At 40.5% G+C, this 22,905-nt stretch overlaps 1 protein-coding gene across 1 annotated transcript; it reads left to right on the forward strand.

Moving 5' to 3' along the window:
- Nucleotides 1-7,406: 7,406 nt before the first annotated feature.
- LOC308695635 (leucine-rich repeat-containing protein 52) lies at nucleotides 7,407-19,797 on the forward strand (the record flags this gene model as incomplete). The annotated part of the gene is made up of 3 exons (XM_081373820.1): nucleotides 7,407-7,738; nucleotides 10,900-11,570; nucleotides 19,511-19,797. 3 exons carry the CDS (start codon nucleotides 7,407-7,409, stop codon nucleotides 19,795-19,797), a joined length of 1,290 nt encoding a protein of 429 aa, XP_081229946.1.
- Nucleotides 19,798-22,905: the final 3,108 nt, after the last annotated feature.

Raw genomic sequence — 22,905 nt, forward strand, 5'->3', positions numbered from 1 at the left:
ATCATGAGAAGAATGGCATCTACGCTAATATTAGTGTCTGTGTTTATCCCGAGGTTTTCCTGCAGCCTGCCGGATCCAGGCCGTATCCAGATCTGACGAAGGCCCTTCACATGGACCAACGCAGTGCTGAAGAGCCAACTAGTCTCTCCCTATGGAGGATCCCTCTACCACTATACAGATAAGGCGTTGTCGGGAAAATTCGTTTCGCGTTCCTACCCCAAAGCAACAAAATAAAATTAAATTCTTTATCAAAATTTATAAGGAAAGACAAGTACTTTGTTTAGGCTTGGCTTGTAGGGAATTCCAAACCTGCGTATATTTAAACGCACATAACTATAGAACCAATTCTAAATGCGCATGTGAACGCCATCAGCGTTTCTCACAGGTTCGCGTTTAAAGTCTGTGTAGAGAGAATGGTGTCGTCTTAGCGGCCCCTAATTTAATAACAAATGATCGTTGCGACGGAAGCAAATCAATCAAAACTAACTTTAGCTGGAAAATCACTTAACTCTGCTATAAAGCCAAAACAATCTCTGTTACCTTAAATTATACGCTTATCTCTGTAAAGCTGCTTTGAAACAATCTACATTGTTAAAAGCGCTATATAAATGAAGATGACTTGACTTGACTTGACTATTGTAAAAGGCGCTATGAATAAAGATGACTTTTACTTGATTATATGTAAAATGTAGCCAATCTTCATAATAGAAGTTTAATTTTAGACAAAACTTGAGTTTTGGACTGGTAAAGAAAACACAATTTGATGTTCCAAATCTTGTCACAGGATTTAAATCAAAGGCTGCATCTGAAATCTCATTCTTCCCAAACTAGCCTACTTCTCAAAAAATAGCTTAAAGGAGAACTCCGGTCAATTTTAACATTGAGCTCATTTTTTTCATTTAATTTGGAGTGATGTCAGTACAGAGAACAACGACAAAAATCGGTGTTGCCTACACCGTGTTATCCTCTTTTTAAAATTTGCACCCTGTTGACTTCAATGGGGCAAGTTTTAAACCTGCTTTTAGCCTCTTAACATCCTTGATGTGTCATTACAAGTGCCCAGCCATGTGAGTGATTCCTTCAGCGTCAACACGCGATGAATGAATAGGTTTATTACGTACGATCGGGCGCATGATCGTACGTACTAAACCTATGCGCGTGAACTTGACAATCGATTACTGTGGACTTCAACCGAAAACAGGATGTAAATACAGGTATGAGCGCTGGCTGAAATAACATCATTTTTATCCCTATCTTTCACATCTACTGCAGTCAGATTCACCCGCGTTCACTCTGAAGGAATCACTCACATGGCTGGGCACTTGTAATGACACATCAAGGATGTTAAGAGGCTAAAAGCAGGTTTAAAACTTGCCCCATTGAAATCAACAGGGTGCAAATTTTAAAAAGAGGATAACAAGGTGTAGGCAACACCGATTTTTGTCGTTGTTCTCTGTACTGACAGCACTCCAAATTTACAAAAAAATGAGCTCAATGTTAAAATTGACCGGAGTTCTCCTTTAAGAGAAGAGCTACACTACAAGACTGTTTGCTACATTTAAGCTAATACTTCATTTAAAAAATAAATAAATACAAAAGCAAAAGAGCAGCTGTAATTAGATTCAATACACGATTGTCATAAATTAAGCATGTAAAAACATACGAACAAAACTGGAAAACTTGTGTATGCAAAACTGTGGGGATCAAATATTCTTACAAAGAAAACCTGAAATCGACAACAATGTACTGAGCACAGAAATTAAGTGGTCAAAAAAACAATACAAGATACATAATATCAAAGACGAAGTGTCCCAAGAACATTTTCTCAAAAATACCTTTAAAAAACAGCCTATGTTGTCTTGCTATAGTCTATCAGATGGTTTTACCATGATATATATTAATAAAGTGTTTCTCAGTCCTCATGACTGACCTCCCAGAATGTCTAGATGTCTATTCAACGCACTAAGAAGCAGATGAGCTGAATCAGGTGTTTTATTTAGTGCTATTTCATTTCAGTGCAATGGGATGTCATCATAATGTGAGCGCCACTGAGGAGAATGAAGAACCTCTGCTGAAAACAACACAGGTGAGGATGCATCAGCGAAAGAAGCTCCACCTTCTGTGGACGGAGGACATTTTGTTGGAGGCTGCTTTACTCACTATTTAGGGGTATGTTTACATGACAACGATGTATTAAAAACAGGCGACAACGTTTAGCTGCAGCCTGGAGATCTCCAAAACAGGGTGTGGCTTCCTCCCATTGACAGACACGTGATACGCATGTGTGTTTTTCCCCTCAAACCAGTTCAGTGCAAACTCCACCCAGCAGCAGATTCTACAGCGTCGTTCACACATATACTAAACACCCTCATGGTAACACACATGACAGAAAAGTAATGCAATAAACATTTATTTAACATCAGCTGTAACAGAAAACCCTAATGTACAATACAATAATTAAGAAGAAACATGGTTATTTCAATGAAAATACATGTGAAAGTGTCACGCAGGGAATTCTGGGAATGTAATTTTTTAGTTTTTTCACTGTAAATTATACAATGACTTTTTTTTTTTTTTACAAAAAACTGTAAATTTAACAGTATTTTATTTAACAGTACTTTACTGTAAATGTAGGATTAGATCCAATACATTTTCTATATTTAGTAAGGAAACTTACTGTTAACCAATTACCAGGTTTTTACTGTTTTTACATTCACTTACGACATATATTTACTAGGATACTTGCTGAGACGGGAATTTTTTTTAATAATTTTTGCGATACACAATATTATACACACTTATTCAACTGAGCGATATTACTTACTAATTCATTGATCAGAATTTCTTGTTAGTAAATAGTAGTTACTAGAGTGTTAATAATGCGTTACTCATTTGTTCCTGTGTAGTTATTCATTAATGACAGAACAGTATTCTAAAGTGTTACCTTTATTATTATTATAATTTTTATGTGACATTTGTTCTGTATGGTTGTACAACTATATTTATATTTATTCATTTTGCAGACGCTTTTATCCAAAGTGACTTACAAATGAGGAATGCAGCAAGCGATTCATCATGAAGAAGTGTTCAAATACAGGTTAAGACATTGCTTAGAGTAGCATAAGCTAGAAGAGGGAGGGATTCAAGGAAAGTGAAAGCATAGAATTTTTTCTATGGGGTTAAGTGCTCACATAAGAGACATGTTTTCAGCTGTGTTCTGAGTATTGTCAGGGATTTGCATTCCGGATGAAAGCAGGGAGATCGTTCCACCAGCAAGGAACAGTAAACAAAAATGTTCTGGAGAGTGATTTTGTGCCTCTCTGTGATGGAACCACGAGCCGTCGCTCATTGACAAATCGTAGGCTTCTGGTAGGGATGTAGACTCGTAGGAGTGAGTGAAAGTAGGAGGGAGCTGACCCTGTGATAGATCTGTAAGCAAGCGTCAATGCCTTGAACTTGATGCGAGCAGCGAGTAGTAGCCAGTGCAGAGAGATGAACAGAGAAGTGACGTGGGCCCGTTTGGACTCGATGAAGACAAGACGAGCTGCAGCGTTCTGAATCATTTGTAGAGTTTTGATTGCACACGATGGAAGTCCAGCCAGAAGAGCATTTCAGTAATGCTCATGTTCAAACTGTTTTTTTTATTGTTGTTGTTGTTGTTGTTTTTGTATAATGTTACAGCAACGAGGGAAAGGGTTAGACCATTACTTTCTTACTCCTCACCATTTTTAGATTTGGCCTGGAACTGCAGGCCAATCCATTGTATATGGATGAACCTCATAGATCAGTGCAATGTGAGCAACACTGAGGAGAATGAAGAACCTCACAGCTTTACTTACTATTTAATCACACAAAATGTGTTTAATTCGTTAATTGCTTGCAGTGGTGATTCATGAATTATAAAAGTGAGCAAATGTGCCTCAAAAAAGTTCAAAGATTTAATGAGCCATTTGTGTCATTAGTTGCATAATTTTAAATGCCATCTAAAAGTTGAGACATGCAGAAGATTTGAATTGCAGGTGTGTCAGTGACTTAAAAGGAACCCCGACAATTAAGACACATAGGCCTAAATATGCTACAATTGTTCTCTCCTAAATACATAGTTAGAAATACATAAAATATTTTCGTTATTTAAAAAACCCTCACAGTGTTTTACAGAATTTGAACTACGAAGGCAGCCATTATTTTTGCTAGCGCAATGCATTCTGGGTCAGTGACGTGTATAGGTTGTGTCGGTTGTGTTCAGAACAGAGAGAGGTGAGCTAATGGCGCTAAATTTAACTGTAGCTACATCCTAAAAGTGAATATAATGCCACATTGTGCAGCGTTTGGTTGTAATTTCCAGTCCAAAGGCAACAAGGGGAGTGATGTAAGCCTCCACTGCTTTCCAAAGGAGAAGAAAATAAGAAAAGAGTGGGAAGTTTCTTGTGGACGAGTACAACTCCATAAAGACCCAAGGCTGTGTTCCCGTCACTTCAGCCCTGATGCATTTGAGGCATTTTGTCGGCTAAAAGAGCTCACAGGTGCAGCTGGTTACAAGCAAAGACTAAAACCAAATGCCGTGCCTTCAATTTTCTCCCACAAGGAGCCTAAACGTCTGTGCATAGCGAGTGAAAGCCGCGCTAACAAACGTCAAAGGCAAGAGACTCTGGACACTTCTGCTAGGATGTAAACAACCCGCTCCTACAGTTGCAGTCGCGGAAGACTAATCATCGGACACTACGCCGATCATGGAGGTAACCGACAATCCACCAGATGCTGTTAATGAATCCATAACTGTAGGCCTACAGTGTTCTCCAAGTATGACCGATGCAGCAACGCAGACGGATCTTGAGCAGGCCTATCGTCTTCCGCGTTATTCTCCTGATTTAAGCCTTTAAGCTCGGGTTCAAACTGAAAAGGCTGAACGGCAGACGTGTTCATCTCCACTACTGTCAAAACTTAGCTAGCTAGCCGGTACGTTGGAAAAACAGTAAACTGGATCCGGCAGACTACGATAAACAGAGAGACTAATATTAGCATAGACGCCATTCTTCCTATGATGTAACGAGTACATCAGGATTTATGGGGAGTGTTCCTGGTTCCGGCTGACCTAATCTATGCAGCCTAACATTGAGTTATAGAAGTCTATAATGTGTTATGTGTATGCTAGGTCAAAGAGATGTCTTTAATCCAGATTTGAACTGACAGAGTGTGTCTGCTTCCCAGACAATGTTAGGAAGATTGTTCCAGAGTTTTGGTGCTAGAGGGGAAAAGGATCTACCGCCAGCAGTCGATTTTGATATTCTGGGTATTATCAACTGGCCGGAATTTTGAGATTGCAGTAGACGTGAAGGACTAAACCATTTAGTGCTTTGTAAGTAATCAGCAATATTTTAAAATGTATACAATGTTTAATTGGGAGCCAGTGCAGTGTTGATAGAACCAGGCTAATATGGTCATACTTCCTGGTTCTAGTAAGAACTCTAGCTGCTGCATTTTGGACCAGCTGTAGTTTATTTATTAAGTGTGCAGTCAACTCCAGTACATGAGTCAACTCCAGAGCCCACTCCAGTCGAAGAATCCGCTCCAGAGCCCACTCTAGTACATGAGTCAACTCCAGAGCCCTCTCCAGTCCATGAGTCAACTCCAGAGCCCACTACAGTCGAAGAATCCGCTCCAGAGCGCGCTCCAGTCCATGAGTCAACTCCAGAGCCCTCTCCAGTACATGAGTCAACTCCAGAGCCCACTCCAGTCGAAGAATCCGCTCCAGAGCCCACTCTAGTACATGAGTCAACTCCAGAGCCCTCTCCAGTCCATGAGTCAACTCCAGAGCCCACTCCAGTCGAAGAATCCGCTCCAGAGCGCGCTCCAGTCCATGAGTCAACTCCAGAGCCCTCTCCAGTACATGAGTCAACTCCAGAGCCCACTCCAGTCGAAGAATCCGCTCCAGAGCCCGCTCTAGTCCATGAGTCAACTCCAGAGCCCTCTCCAGTCCATGAGTCAACTCCAGAGCCCACTCCAGTCGAAGAATCTGCTCCAGAGCCCACTCTAGTACATGAGTCAACTCCAGAGCCCTCTCCAGTCCATGAGTCAACTCCAGAGCCCACTCCAGTCGAAGAATCCGCTCCAGAGCGCGCTCCAGTCCATGAGTCAACTCCAGAGCCCTCTCCAGTCCATGAGTCAACTCCAGAGCCCACTACAGTCGAAGAATCCGCTCCAGAGCGCGCTCCAGTCCATGAGTCAACTCCAGAGCCCTCTCCAGTACATGAGTCAACTCCAGAGCCCACTCCAGTCGAAGAATCCGCTCCAGAGCCCGCTCTAGTCCATGAGTCAACTCCAGAGCCCTCTCCAGTCCATGAGTCAACTCCAGAGCCCACTCTAGTACATGAGTCAACTCCAGAGCCCTCTCCAGTCCATGAGTCAACTCCAGAGCCCTCTCCAGTCCATGAGTCAACTCCAGAGCCCTCTCCAGTACATGAGTCAACTCCAGAGCCCACTCCAGTCGAAGAATCCGCTCCAGAGCCCGCTCTAGTCCATGAGTCAACTCCAGAGCCCACTCCAGTCGAAGAATCCGCTCCAGAGCCCACTCTAGTACATGAGTCAACTCCAGAGCCCTCTCCAGTCCATGAGTCAACTCCAGAGCCCACTCCAGTCGAAGAATCCGCTCCAGAGCCCACTCTAGTACATGAGTCAACTCCAGAGCCCACTCCAGTCGAAGAATCCGCTCCAGAGCCCACTCTAGTACATGAGTCAACTCCAGAGCCCTCTCCAGTCCATGAGTCAACTCCAGAGCCCTCTCCAGTCCATGAATCCACTCCAGAGCCCACTCCAGTCCATGAATACGCTCCAGAGCCCACTCTAGTACGAGTCAACTCCAGAGCCCACTCCAGTCGAAGGATCTGCTCCAGAGCCCTCTCCAGTACATGAGTCAACTCCAGAGCCCTCTCCAGTCCATGAATCCACTCCAGAGCCCACTCCAGTTCATGAATCCACTGCAGAGCCCACTCCAGTTCATGAATCCACTGCAGAGCCCACCCCAGTCCACGAATCCGCTCCAGAGCCTGCTCCAGTACATGAGTCAACTCAAGAGTCTGTTTCAGTCTATGAATCAGCTCCAGAGCCCACTCCAGTCTATGAGTTTGCTCCAGTGTTTAGTCAAGAACCCGCTCCAACCCCTGAACACAGTCCTGTGTCGACTCCAGTCTGTCCTGTTATGACGGTCATGCCTTGCTAGTCCTGTCCATCTACGACTGTGGATGTCGTTTCTGAGTATCCTGCCAGTCCTGCTATGACTTTGTCTTTTCAGAACGCCCTGCCAGTCCTGTAACGAAAGTGAATGCCAGTTCTGAACTCTTTGAGTGTTCTGTTATTTCCTCAGGTACCATCCCTGAGGGTCCTGCCTGCCCTGCCTCTGCTCTGTTGAGATGGTCACCAGCTCAGTCTGCTCTAGCCAGGAAGTCTTCAGCTCCATTCACTCGGCTGTGGCCTTCTGCACCGCCATGGAGGTCTTCAGTCCCGTCAACTCAGCTGTGGTGGTCTCAAGCTTTGCTGAGGGGGTCTTCTATCCAGCCTGCGCCACCCTGGCTACCTGCACTACCTCTGTCTCCTGTCCTTCCTCCACTCCATGGATCTGGCCCTCCTTCCCTCCCCCTGATCTGTCTTCGCTCCCCCACTCTCCTGCACTGCGTGTTAGGAGTGTCTGGAAGCCGTTCCTTAGGAGAGGAGCTATGTCACGATCCCTACCTGTGTCTCCTGTGTCAGTTGTCATTAGGAGTTGCACGACTACTTTACAATACTCGAGTTACTCGACTACTTGTGGTTCATGCAACTGTAAATGAAATGACATGAAATAGTTCTTATCAATAAATGTTTATTGATTTATAGCCTAATGCAACATAAGTAAACTCTCATTATAACATTATAATTATGACATTACATATTTTAATTTTCATGTAACAGAGTAAAGTCAAATGAATAGCCGTTCTTGCCTTTCATTTCAGACGCAATGTCCGCTTTTAGGGGCCATTCACATATCGCGTCTTTTGTGCGCTCAAGTTTGTTATTTCAAATGTAGGCTTTTAACTTTATTTCAAAGCTGAGATGAGAACATCTCAACTTTTCAGAATGCCGCAAGCGCAGCGCAGGTCATGTGACAAAAACCATCCGATCAGCTTTGGTATTTCCGTAACAACATCGAAAGCTCGGCCGAACAGCTGATCATAGCTGTACAGGGCGGGTTTTTATTTATCATCTCCATAAATATATCTAGTAGTAAAGCTAATGCAAGGGCTAGAAATCAATTAATCCTTTGCTGATACTTCCTCGTCATCATGGAAAGCGCAGTTCATGGTTGCATAGCAATGACAGACACCATGGGAGTGCAAACACTTGTGGAAAGAAGGAGAAAGCGGTGCAAAGCACACGTTTTTTAACGGCCCCTTACAGACTTGGCAAATTACAGGATTTTTGTTATCCTTGATGAAATACTTCCACACATCCAGGGCTGGACTGGTAATCTGGCATACCGGGCAAATGCCCGGTGGGCCGACGTGCTTTTGGGCCGATACATCTCATACTTTTTTTTTTTTTTTTTTTACGGCCCATAAAACTCGTACATCGGCGGCCCATTCGTTTTGTTTTGTTTAATTGACGGCGCTGGGTTAGTGCCGGTGTATTGCATTGGTCAAAAAAAAGTAAGCGTTAGTTTTTTTCCCACTGACAGACCGGCCCATGAAACGCGTAGATCAGCGGCCCATTGGTTGTTTTCTTGATTGACACTGGGCTGGCCCAATCACATATTTAAACACCTCTCCCTTTGGGCTTTGAGTGAGCGTGCAGTGTCAAGTGTGTATCTGTCAAAATAGTCTGAGAGATGGAGAAGAAACGCAAGGAATGTGCAGAGAAATAGCGTGAAAAATAGATACAGTCCCTTCAAGCAGACGCTGTAAAATGTGTCAAGATATATATGTTTTCTGCAGCAGCAGGACCTTCATCAGCTCCAGTGGCTGATGAGGAGGATAGTGAGGAGGATCAGGAGAGAGAGATGAGAAAGTGTAGAGTCCGCGGTAAGCAGAACTACTTTCAAAACACTTTGGCTATGAGTGTAGGAACCCATAACCCAGTTACAGATTATTTCCACATCTGCATAGTTGACGATTACAGCAATTTACTAGAAGTTTAATGAGATGCGTTTTTAACCATGTTTTCCGCCAAAATAAAAGCTCGATGCAGTTTCTGTCAAAATAAAAGATCATGTGCTCATCTCTTTCAAGTATAGAAATTAGTACAAAACTAATTATGAAAGTTTTCTTTATTTTTTAGTGCATTTGTTTTACAATATATGGCTATTAGGCTACTATCATGAGATTAATATTATAACTATTATTATGTAGTAGTGTAATAGCCTATAGACAGACACTGTTACTAAAAGAGGTTTGATTTTTTCTTTGTTATATTTGCACACTGAATATGGGTTGGAGCTTTTAATTTTGAACCCTCAAACTGCACCAGATTGATGAATTTAACATTAAAATGCACAAAATTTTCTTAAGGGGACCATGCCCCCAAACCCCCCTAGAGGGACCGAGGTCCACCCACCACAGTTTTACCAAAATTCCTGTGAGAAACACTGGTATTGCTATGCCAATGCAGCTTATAGCTTGTTTTTTGGATTCACCACTGTGGAGTATAGTTCAATTGTATTAATAAATTACAATTTTGTACTTATTTCATCTGTTAACTCTCACTCATTTATACTCACTCATTACATATTAGTGGTTTTAATGAATAGGAGTTGAACAAAAACGTATTCAAAGGCGTGCAAAGATGGGTGGTGTTTATGATCATATGTAGTGGGCCAGTCTGGGCCAAAATGCCAGGGCCGATTTTCTGTCCCAGTCCAGCCCTGCACACATCTGATGTGTGGTGTCTGTTAGTGACGATCGCCATTTTGAATTCATTTATGGTTGATGGCATGCACGCTCGAGTAGTCGATTGTTTCCGACAGCGCGGACTAGTGGTTGAAGTAGTCAATCTCTCGACTACTCGTCTAGTCTGTGCAAGCCTTAATTGTAATGGACTTTTATCTTGAAGTTCTGTATTTCCATTGTTGCTTTGTTCACCTCATGTTTCCCAGCTGCTCTGTTCTCTTGTTTGTTGCCAGGGACACTCATTTGACCATTGACCAAAAATTTTATTATTATTTCCTAAAAAGTATTGTTGTTGGATGAATCTCACAAAAATATATCCATGTTATGTTTCGCCGCAACATCAGAAGAAAAAAGGCATGAAATAGTTTTTTTAATGAAGAATATGGAGCCCATTTTAAGACTTAATCCTGTCATTTTCAGAAATGCTCGGGAGACTAAGAAACAAGGCAGAACAACCAGCTTAACATTAACGACGACAGACAACTGAACAGGACAAAACACAGGGCTCAAATACACAGGGAAACAAGAGGAACTAATCAGACTAATTAACGACACACCTGAAAACAAGGAACCTAATTAATTAGTAACCAAGGATACAAACAGGTAGGGAACAGAGGAGAACTGATCAACCGACTAGAAGATTAACAAAGAAACTCAAACATTCACTGAACAGAAAAGCAGGAAAAAAACAACCTCTAAACATGACTAAATAAACCCCAAAATGTGACAAAAACTTCTGAAATTAATACTTGCCTTAGAACTCCTGACACATATTAAACAGTTTTCATCATCTACACATAATTATATACAAACACATCAGGAATACGACGGTCCTACAGCGATGAAAGGAAGAAGCGCAGCCACAGAGCTCTCACTCACTCTCTCTCTCTCGCTCACTCTCTCTCTCACTCTCTCTCTTTCTCACTCACTCTCTTTCTTACTCGCATACTCTAGGGAGACATTAGTGGGTCTTGTTTTATCTGTGGAGGTTTCTATGGCATATCCATAACCTGGGAAGGCTTCATGAAGCTCGCGGCCACAGCATGCGTATCAGAACCCAGATATTCCTTGTGCTTTTAGTGCATGTGGTGTCCTCGATCCCTTCTGGCTGCCCAGAGCGCTGTGTGTGTGATGACCAGCATGTTGTCCAGTGCGCTGAACAAGATCTCCGCAGATTCCCAACAAGACTCCCGCTGACCACCCGCCAGCTTATCCTGTCCAACAACCGAATCTCTGATTTACCTGCGCTCGAGCTCAATTTCCTGTCAGACCTTATGTATCTGGACTGCAGCAATAACTCTCTCACACACATATCAGAATCCACGTTTGGAAACCTGAGGAAGTTGGCATATCTGGACCTGTCCTTCAATTCCTTCGGTAAGATTGAGGAGCAGACCTTCAGAGCGCTGGAGAGCCTGGTGATGTTGAGACTGACGGATAACCCCAGGCTGTCAGAATTTCATCCTCATGCATTCTCGCATGCTAGTGCTCTTCAGGTGCTGGATATCAGCAGGAACAACCTGAGCAGACTCAATGTGAGCTCCCTCATGGCACTCGGCGGGCTCAGGTCTCTCGGGCTGAGCGGGAACCCGTGGCTGTGCGCCTGCGACACGGAAGAGCTCTGCTTATGGATGCAGACGGACACCGTTAAATTTCAAGGTAGACTATAGACTTAGGTTACAGTTTGGGTCTAGGGTTTGTCGTTTTGCCTGTTTAGGCACATTGGGTTTTAAATTTTCACATTTTATTTTAAATAACTTTATTTGGTAGCACTTTAAATAATTATTAAATGTAGTCATGCAATGCTGATGTTGTTAACATTAACAATTTGAGAACAAAGTATAATTTGCACGGTTTGACGTGATATGATAAGCGATCGTTATATTTAATCAGCGCAATTTACTGCAATGCTTTTTTCCCCTTAGTTTGTCAGAACAAAAGTGGATGTTACTTACTTGTTCAGATGACATTTTCCGGTGAAAATTCTTATGTTTGTCATACTTCCAAAAAGTAGAATCTGTGATTGCGAATGACAGTATCCACACCGGCGGCGACTGACAGCCGCACACTCACCTCAAAACATTGGATTCACCCGGGCTGTGCTGTGCCAAGACACAACCCACATAAAGTTGATAATTCCGCGGATAACTGCAATTGCAGATTTCAAACAGAGATGGCGACAAAGAGGAAAAATTACGGACTGCAGCTTTAATTAAAGTAATTATGTCACTTTTGCGTTACTTCTTCTCACCTGGGCTGGGCTTGCTTGTAACCATCACACAAGCACACACAACGTTTGTTGTACATTTAAAAGTAAATCATTACTTTAGTTACTTGAAAAATGCTTCTGATTACGTAACTTGCGCTACTTATAATGTGTTACCCCAACACTGGTTCCTGACATATAGTGTTTGTGCCAGCTTTCCATATGTGATGATTATCAGTTGACCACAAGAAAAAAAAAGTTTCATGACATTTCTAAACCATGATGTACTAATCTGCTATTTGTTAATGTTTGTAATTCTTGCTTGTTATTGGACACTATTTTAGATTTAGGGCACAGTAGAACACTGCTAACAATAAATGCCTCACCAGTGCTATTCTGTCTTCAGGGCTTGATGAAGAGGGGAAAATAGACTAACAGCTGGCAATGGATTTGTAAAGGCCATCTGATTGATACGCAAGAATGTGATGCTTAGAGGATGGATGGATGACTAGATAGAGACATAGAGATAGACATATATATTTAGACATACATACATACATACACACACACACACATATATATATACACTGCATATACTATATATATATATATATATATAGTATATGCAGTGCATATACATACATTCTATACTTTATCTGCAGATCATTGTTTAAGCTAATCTTAAATTCATCTTTCTGGAATGTTCACAGAGTCCAGTTATAACCAGTTATGTTTAGGCTAAGGGCCTCTAGTGTCAAAGCCACACTGAACACTCAGACATACACAAACACACATAGTGTGAGGAATAATACAGAGACATCTCCTGCTTTTAATTGGCACAGATGTATTCCCTCAAGTGCTGCTAATTATTTTTCTCTACAAATGAACATGCAGCTATTCACAAACAAAATCTCTCGCTCTGCTGTAAGCTTATAGCCCCATATATGCTGGCCTATTTTTTACCTTTTACTGGCTTTGTAGGGGCTTATTCATAGGGGCCATTGTAACATAAACTCAGTTGTTCTCAAAGCATGGGGTGCGCCTACCAGGCATAGGTAGCATTATTATACATACAGCTGTCAATGCACATTGGCTCAAGAGTCAATATTGAGCATTTTATCTTAAAGGGCTCGTTACATAAGCATATCAACTATTTGAATATTTATTTCAATGAAAGTGAAAAGCTTTGAAGACATATTCAAAGAGTGAGGATAAGAAAATATGGGCAAGTACAAAGGGTATTGGATGAGAGGAAGATAAAGGAAGAGACAGACCATACAAGTACTGCACATCAGATGGGTTGTGGGTATTCAGTCACCATAACTAAGGAGAAAGTAATTGCAAGGATGGAGACAGTGGAAAATGGTGAGATTACTGTAAGGAGGTACATTATATTCCTCTTGCATTTCTTTCCTCATATTCCTCATTTATTAGTGGTGTTTGTTAAGGAGGGAAATCACTATTATTTTACAATGATGGTAAAATAAAGAGAGAATTGGAGCAGAAGACGACGTGTCTCCTTACAAAAGCATAAGACTAAATGACTCAGCCAGAGTAGAGGCCAACCATGGGTTTGAATTATTCAGTGTGTCAGTGTGTACGGTAACATAATATCCATATATGAAAGGATGCCAAAAGGCACTGCATTCATTTACACCTAAATCAGCAATGCTCATTTCCAGTGCTACTCATGAAGTTAACCTTAAAGGAAGACATTAAATCTCATGTATAGTGCATGGAACTGACTTGTATTTTAAAATACCTGCATGTAATTACACTATTGACTCTTCCCTTATCTTTTAACCCAACCTTAAACCTTCCCATACCACCAAACCTGTGCCCAGCCATTAAACATCACAGCAGACATATATCACTCAGTTTAGTGCTTTCAAATATAACAATTTAGGGAGAAGGGAACAGTGAACGCTGCTATGGTCAAGGGTGCTTCTCATTACTCAAATAGATGCTTCCTCGTTTCTTCGCTCCTCTGTCCTCTAGCCTGTGACCCGGAAACCGATCAAAGCTAGCCATCTTGAAGAACATCTTATTTCTACAACTGCACCATGAGGAAGCGAGAAAGGAGGAGTGAGGAAGATTCCTGAGGAGATATGAGTGAGGATGCACAGTTGTATCATATGTGGAAGTCTTTATTGTCGAATTTTACACACTTAATAATAACTTAATACCTTCACCCGTTCTATCGGATGCCGTCTTTGGACCAATCTAGATGTGCTTACACCATCAGAGAAGAGATGTTTCTCGGTGGGGTTTGTTCATGTTCTTGTTTTCAGGTCTTTTATTTTGAAGTTTACATGTTTCCTGGTTTGTTATGTGATTCCCTTGCCCTCATGTGACTCCTTGCTTCATGTGTTATGTTCTCATTGGTCAAGTCACCAGCGTTTTTTGCAATACAGATTGTTTCTGTAAGCCCGCTCAATCGGCCCAGTCTAGGCATCCGGTCAGCGGGGAAGGTCTCTGCGTGTTACTGTCTTTTCTCGTGGCAAAGTATTTTTGATTAAATGAAATACATTTTCTCATATGTATTTTCTCGTTGTTTAATCTGACTCCATAAATGAAAAGGTTTTAATGATATCTGTGCATCATTAAATGTGAGCGAATGTTTGACTTCTTTACTGAAAATAATGTCAGAGTTGATTAGAGTAAAATCAAATGTTTACAATTTTTTATGTTGGGTAAATGTATCATGCCAATTTCAGAATCAGTTCAAAGATAATAGATACAAAACATCAAAAACTCTGGATTAAAGAGAGAAGGCGGCATATGGTGAAATACATGATGCGAAGTGTTTTGCTTGCACTTCGCATCACGGGCTGATCTGGGTTACAGAATCGTCCTGATCCTCTAGTTGCATTTCATTATATAGACAGAAACTTCTTTCACATGGAAACATCTGCTAACAATGGGAATTTACATTCAGAGCTGACACCTTTTGGGTGTAGGAGACCATTTGACCTTCCTTTGTGTGCCAGTTATCTCTAAACTCTTAAAAACCTTATTACCTTTTGTTTTACTTATTTGGGAATGAGACCTTTGGACCAGTCACAGTGAGACATTTCAAATTATACAAAACAAACATGTATAATACTCGATGATAATTCACATTAAACCATATGGATTTTTGGGTGATTTTCATGTGATCTCAGCATGACAGAGGGGGAGTGGGGGAAGAGGGGGAGTAATGTAGATTAGGATTGCTTAGGTGAGACTTGCATCTCGAATGATGGTGGTAGTTTCACAAGAGAGAGTTCAAATGTTAATTTCCAGAAAGGTCCTTTGTCCTCTCTGGGAGTGGGCGTTCCTCGAGTAGACCTTCCTCTGCCTGGCATTTATCTAATTTCTCAAGTCTTACATCGCCCGTATTGCAGAGAGCCGCCGGGACTCTCAGCATCATGTATTTCCTAATGTCGGGTTCGCATCTCTTCTCTTTATTCCAGAGCATTTGATGTTTTGTATCTATTATCTTTGAACTGATTCTGAAATCGGTATGATGTATTGCATTTATTCAAAAATACTTTGCCACGAGAAAAGACAGTAACATGCAGAGACCTTCCCCGCTGACCGGATGCCTCCATTGGGCCGACTGAGCGCAGGCTTACATTTCAAAGCAGCTTTACAGTGATAACTGTAAAATAATAAAACAAAGTTTGTTTTTCGCCTGTACAGCAGATACATAGCGTAGAAGAAAATAGCATCATAGTCCAGCTCAGTGATGGTTCATTGTTGTTATTAATTAAAAAGGTTATTAATTTTGTTCATTTATATATATATATATATATAGCCACTCTGGAAAACCGTGATGTCATCGTCCAGCTCAGTTCAGTTCTCATATAATGGTGTCAATGCAGGCAGATCAATCATTTTTGTTGAATATTAAGTGTCCCAAACTAAGCAAGCCAAAACTCCATCTGGTAACAGAATGGAGAAAAAAAACTTGGGAGAAACCAGGCTCAGCAGAGTTCGTCACATGAAGTTTAGAAAATGAAACAAAAGAAAAACTGAAACTACCCCGTAGGAGAAAAACACCAAGGCCTCCATCCAGCACAGCAGGTAGAGTAGGGCTTGAGCACATGGGCACAGGACAAGGCAAGGCTGGGAACAGGATAGCACACATGGAGTATGACAGTGAAGAAAACGCAGGGCAGAAAACACAGAGAGAATAAATAGGAGAGCACATTAGGAGGGTAATGAGGAAGAACAGGTGGGGCAAATACACCAATAATCAGATTTTCATAAGAAGGACGGAGTTAAGACAATACCCAGATAGCATGTAACCATTGAAACAATGTTGAGTCATGTTGATGCGTCAACGCTGATTACATTAAAATAACGTTAGAGAGTGATGTTGTTTTACCATCACTCTTGCACCCTCAGTTAATATTGAAATAATGTTCAGATTTCAACCACAAATCAATAGTGTTAATATTGCTTCAACATTAAAAAGTGATGTTGTTTCAAAATCACTTTTGCACCCCCGGTTAATATTGAAATAATGTTCAGATTTCAATCACAAATCAATGGTGTTAATATTGCTTCAACATTACAAAGTGATGTTGTTTCAATGTCACTTTTGCACCCTTAGTTAATGCTGAAGCAATGTTGAGATTTCAACCAAAAATTAACGGTAATAGTATTGATTCAACATTGAATCAATTGTCACTTTTGCACCCTCAGTTAATGTTGAATCAACATTACACTATGATTGATTCTACATCACCAATGCTGAATCAATACTGAAATTAACACAAATAATCAGAAGAAATTCATACAGGTTTGGAACAACTTGAGGATGAGTAAATAATGACAGAATTTTCATTTCGGGATGAACTATCCCTTTGAAGCTGCAGATTCACCTTATGTAGAACTTAATCTCTTCAAATATCACAAAATAAAATAGCCATGTCAGTCACTTTCTTAATAAACACAAGATGTTTTTTGTTATTGTGTTTCAGTGGAAATTTCTCAAATTTAATACAGATTCAGGAATATGAATGATTACCTGATTAAGCAGTGATAAGGCACAGGATATCATCAAGTCCCAGGTCAGGTGATTATGCTGTCGACAACAACTCAGTGTATAATCAATGTCAGCATTATCAGGAGGGGGGTGCTTTCTATTTATTTATTGTCCATCTTCGTCGGCCTTCATTCCTACTAAAGGAGCAATGTGCTCTGCATGCAAGCACTGATGGATGCAAGACATGGGCTATGTTTGCAGTGTAACTTTCTTGCTCATGTTCATGTCTTCTGCACTTCAAGAAATGTGTTAAATGACGTTAGAACTTTATTCAGGAAATTCTTAATAAACTTTACTAAAGTAATGTGCATTTTTTTAAGTATGTAGATGCACCATTGTTTGAAACTGTGCTAGAGAAGTCATGTAAGTATGTCAGGTGCTTCAACAAACCAGACTTCTGTATAGGATGCACCATGGACCTATGTTTTCTCTCTAATGAGGAAGCATTACACTACTGAGAAGTGCACATGCAAAACCAAAATGGGCGTTTACCAATCAGTGGCCAATTTCAAACTACAATAAATGTTTTTAAACCATTTTTCAACAGACTTGCTAAACCACCCCACCCCTAAACCAAGCCCCCAGTGGATTAGAGCAAATCAGGTAAAGCGGTTGAAAATGCCCATTGTGGTTTGAAAACGCCCCACTGATAGACAAACACCCACTAGTGTTCTGCAGAGATACCTGCCTGAATGATCTTGTGCTCATCAACTACAAATCACTGTTAGTTCAATGTCACTGTCTCCACCCATGTGTGCTGTTGGCTTTCATCAAAATTTCAATGCTGATCCAACACACTTTAAACACTGAAATGTCAATCTCAACCAAAATTATGGTTTGGATCAAAACTCATTGTATTAATGTTCCCATACTATCTGTGCGATTTATTTCAACACTTTACTTACTTGGAAAATTAATGTATGTTAGTAGATTTAGTAACAATAAATAAAATGCAAGTAAAAAGAAATACAGATAAAAAAAAAAACAGAAATACATTATGCACCATTGTTTGAAGGTGCATCCTATACTTCCGTATAGGATGCACCTTGTGTTTTCTCTCTAATAAGGAAGCATCAATTAAATACTGAGAAGCCCACATGCAAAACCAAAATGGGAGTATACCAATTAGTGCCAATTTTTAGTGCAAACTACAATTGGTTTTTCAAAAGACTTGCTAAAATCATGAGGGCCCACCCCTAAACCAAACCCCCAGTGTATTAGTACAAATGAGGTAACACCATTGAAAGTGCTCATAATGAACTGAAACGCCCCACTGATTGGGAAACACCCAGTAGTGTTTTGCACAGATACATGCCTGCAAGATCGTGTGCTCATAAACTAAGACTCACTGTTAGTTCAATGTCACTGTCTTCAACCATGTGTGCCGTTCCCTTTCATCAACATTTCAATGCTGATCCAACACACTTTAAACATTGAAATTTTGATGTCAACCAAAATGATGGTTTGGATCAAAACTCAATATTGAATTAATGTTACCATGCTGTCTGGGTAGACAGGAGACAAACATGACACAAGAACGCCTGGCAAATGAAAACATACCAGCACTCTAAAAACCACACAAGACAAGAGCGCACGGCAAACTAGACAGGAGTGCTGGGATCTGAGCACCATGCTCCGCAGATGAAACACAGCACGCGCACACTCACACAAAGATAGTGTCAGGGCTCTGTCACAAAACTAAGAATAGACCAGAATGAAGTTACAGAACCATGACAGTATTCTATGTGTGTGCTCTAGATGTACACTGCACATTTTAGGAAATGTATCTTGGTGTTTTAAACATGAAGAAAATGCTTGTTTTGTGCATAGTATGCATACTATAAAAGTAGTCAAAGTCCCTTTAAGACAAGTCAGTTCACTCGGTGGCCATCTTTGAAATGCCTCTCGGGCAGAAAAATTTTTTCATGACAGAAAATGACATATTTCAGGCTGGATCAAGCTAATGCGCAGTGGAATCACGCATCTGACTGTTTCTATTGGAACCAGAGCGTTTAACGCCAACTGCAATGATGCGATGACTTTATTAATCGGCGAATGGCTCTTATTTAGAAGGTGGGGTTTAATCCGCCATATTGAGCGTTGCACTTTTCCCCATTCAAAACTATACGAATGACGCGTCTTGTGTTATTCTATAGTCTTTGAAGTAATGTGCTCCCAACAATGCCATACTTCTGAAATTGTCTTACTTCTGACAAAATCTTATTTGTGCAATTTTGTGTCTGTGGTTATCACGTTAGACTGTCATGTTTATTAAGTTGCTAAATATATACCAACAATACAAATGTTTCTGGAGTTAATGGAATTTTTTTTTTTTTTTCTTGTGTTTTATGTGACTAGAAGAGGGACAGACAGTGTGTGAAGGTCCTTCATTCTTACGGGGACAGCATCTCTCGGAGTTGGGCCTTTGGCTGAGAAGACATTGCCATCCAGGACTGGGTCACCAGGACTACCTATTCTTTGTGGCCATTGGTTTTGTCATTTTTGGAGTAGGCATTGTACTGGCTTGGGTCGCCGGCATGGTGATAGTGCTCTGCCAACGCTGTGTCAGATGGAGGAAGGCTAGACCAAATGTTGAAGCGAACGAAGGGGAAAATAAAAGTGGCATAACAGGGAAAAGTGGTTGAGGGGACTTGAGAAATACCTGAACTAGCATAAACCTGAGTCCGGTCTTGTCACGAGTGTTGACTGGGAACATTATGACAGAAAGTGAGGCGACAATTGTTTTGCTCATGATTATGAGCCAGTTGACATAGGGCTGTGTGTGAAAGCTGAAGTAAAAGTTAAAAAGGAAGGCATCAAGGCCTGTCTACTGAGATACCTTCATCTGCTGGATTTCTGAAGGCAGCATAGATGTATCCTTCATTGCCTTTGATATCCCACAATCCTGTGCGTTCGCTTCCGTGACAGTAGAGCAAAAAAATAAAATGGCGTCTAAAAGTTGTGGATGGTGGTCAATTTGTGTGTAAATGTTTTTGAACTTTTTTTTACGTTTCATTTCAGTTCTAGTGTGAAATTAGTATTGTAGAAATTAAAAATTTGATAAGTTATCTGAAAAAAGCTTTCTCTATTTTGTTGTAGATCATTAGACAGTTACCTTAAAAGCCTGTCTGAAATCAGCTTTCTTTGTACGCAAACACTACCTGCAAAGTAATTGTCTGATAGGATAGCAAGGCAGCTGCCAAAACTTTCGGGCACAGCTATTGCAAAATATTCATTTATGGGCCATTCTACAGAATTGGTACATTTAACTACTCAAATCGTAGATGTTTAAAAACATACTTCTATTATCTATTAAAACCCACAATAATATTTAAAATATCAGTAAGCTTAATATATATAAAATCATAATTTATTGGGTACTTTCAATTGGGAGGTGGCTGTCCCGAAACCTAACCCCTAAATTTCAACTTGAGAAAATGATTTTGAAATAATTGTTGCAATTTTTTCCATTGTTGTTTTTAAAAATATCTTTTTTGATTTTTGAAGTTCAAAAGAAATTATTAGGGGTTCAAGCACATAATGCTGAAACCCTATTGTTATTGTTAATTTTCCCATGATGCAGTATTCTACATGTAAAACTGATTGGGCAGACCAAACCGTAAGTCGTAGAGACTTGAAACTTTGGGGGCTGATAGTACTCACACCGCCTACAGCGTCACCAAGGCCCGCCCCGATCAGCCTGACTACAGCCTAAATATCAATAATTATCAAAAGTTGAAATTTCGATTCACGGTCGCTAAGGGGCGCCAAAATGTATGTTGTGGGAGGAGCCTATTTTACTAAAACGGCTATAACTCCAGAAGTAAATGAGGTATCTTCACCAAACTCGGAACACATGTGTAAGAGGTCAATCTGACGTCACAGTAAAAAAAAAGACAAGGTGGCGCTATAATATGAAAAAAACATAAAACAGGCCATAACCACCTGACCGTTAGTCCGACTGACTTGAAAATTGGTATGCAGTGTCTTGGTCCAAGGTGCCATGCATGTCTATGAGGAGATTGGCGTATCTCAAAAAACATGGCCGCCATCTGCCAATGAAGTTTGAGCACCTATTAGACAAGGTTAACGGAGGCTGATCGGAACGAAACTCGATGGGCATGTTCGACTCATGACCCTAGAGGTCTGTAAGAATTTTGAAAGAAATCGGCCACTAGTTGGCACTAACGAGTTTTATGGCTCTGTAATCACGTGGTGTTACACTCATCCACACAATATGCATATCATTTGATAGATCTGCTCATGATGAACAACTTTGCCTCAAGAACCATTGCTGTCAATCAAACCGTTCATTAAATATTCATGAATATGTTTAAAACCTACTTTCGCGAACTAGCCCTAGGTTTTTTGCCCGATCGGAACCAGACCAGTCTAGGACAATTTTCTGGACTCTCTAGATCAATAATTATCAAAAAAAGTAGAACTTTTGCATTTGGATGGCTGTAATAGGGTCATTTATAAAATGGGCGTGCCAAAATACATTAAAAAGCCTATAAATCCTAAATGAAAACTTCACAAAAATTGGTGAGCATATGTGACATAACATCATTAACGAGCATGCCCAATTTTATGGAGATCGGACGATAGGTGGCGCTATAACTGTTAAAAAGCTTTAAAACCATATATTTCCTATGGTACATTGCCTATATTGGCTGTAAATGGTCTTTTTCATCTATTATGTCAGTGGTTACATGCTTGCTAAATAAAAATTAATAACTTTTGATGCTTTTGTGCGTAAAGGCCTTGACTGCTTGAACCCCGATAAATGCTGCTTGCAGCTTTAATTTATTTTATATTTTCTTAGTAAATCATGTAACGTTATGTAAAAACATGAGTCCTGCATTTTCATGTCACTACCTGTTAAGACTTTACATTCTATTTTGTGATATTTTGTGTGTTTATATAAACTGTCCTTGTGTGTGTATACACTGTCTCTCTCTCTGTGTGTAGACAGGTTTGTGTTTCAGATGGGCGTTACCTCTGTTAACCTGTGGAAGACTCTGATTGGTCCTTCTAAGCACCTGACCTGGATATAAGGACCGCCCCTAACCCTCAATGGAGGCCCCTTGAGCCTCGTTGACTTTGTGCTTCGCGTTCGTTCTAATTGATTGTGTTTCTCTTCACCTTTGTTCGTTTCATCATCATTTAATTAAGAGTGTCGTGCCAGAGAGATTGTTAGTGTTTAGTGAAACTGTGAGTGTGTGTTTGTTGATTGTAATCTTACTTCTGATATTCTCTTTTATCTGACAATTACCTGGTTGACTACGCCTTGAATTCCAATTCTTGAAATTCTGATTTGTCGCCACAAGACTTTGTAAATAAGTGTGTAAATATTTTTGTAAACAGATTTTGCCAGATTAAGGGATGTTGGGGGTTTGACGCCAATTTATTTGTACCTCTTTTTCACTCCGTTTATGGTTAAGGGAGTTAACCTGTATTTTTATTTTTTTTATCTTTCGTTTGAAGTCATTTAGGTTCTAAAAGAAGATTGTTTTGTTTCGTTATTTTGGCCTTTTCTACCCCTGACGCTAACCCTTTATTGTAAATAAAGCTCGTGTTATTTGTCATCTCTCTGGTAGTGTGACTCTCTTTTTTTTTCCTGTTGGGGCTAACCCCTAGATGGTCGTAACACTACCGAAACAGTGTATGTTTTAGTCCATCGGCTGAGACGGATTTTAACCACACCTGTCTGGGATCTGTCTTTGTTTACATTGTCTCTACCTCGAAAGTGG

Source organism: Scardinius erythrophthalmus (genome assembly GCF_964197995.2).
Source record: "Scardinius erythrophthalmus genome assembly, chromosome: 9".
NCBI classification, from domain to species: Eukaryota; Metazoa; Chordata; class Actinopteri; order Cypriniformes; family Leuciscidae; genus Scardinius; species Scardinius erythrophthalmus.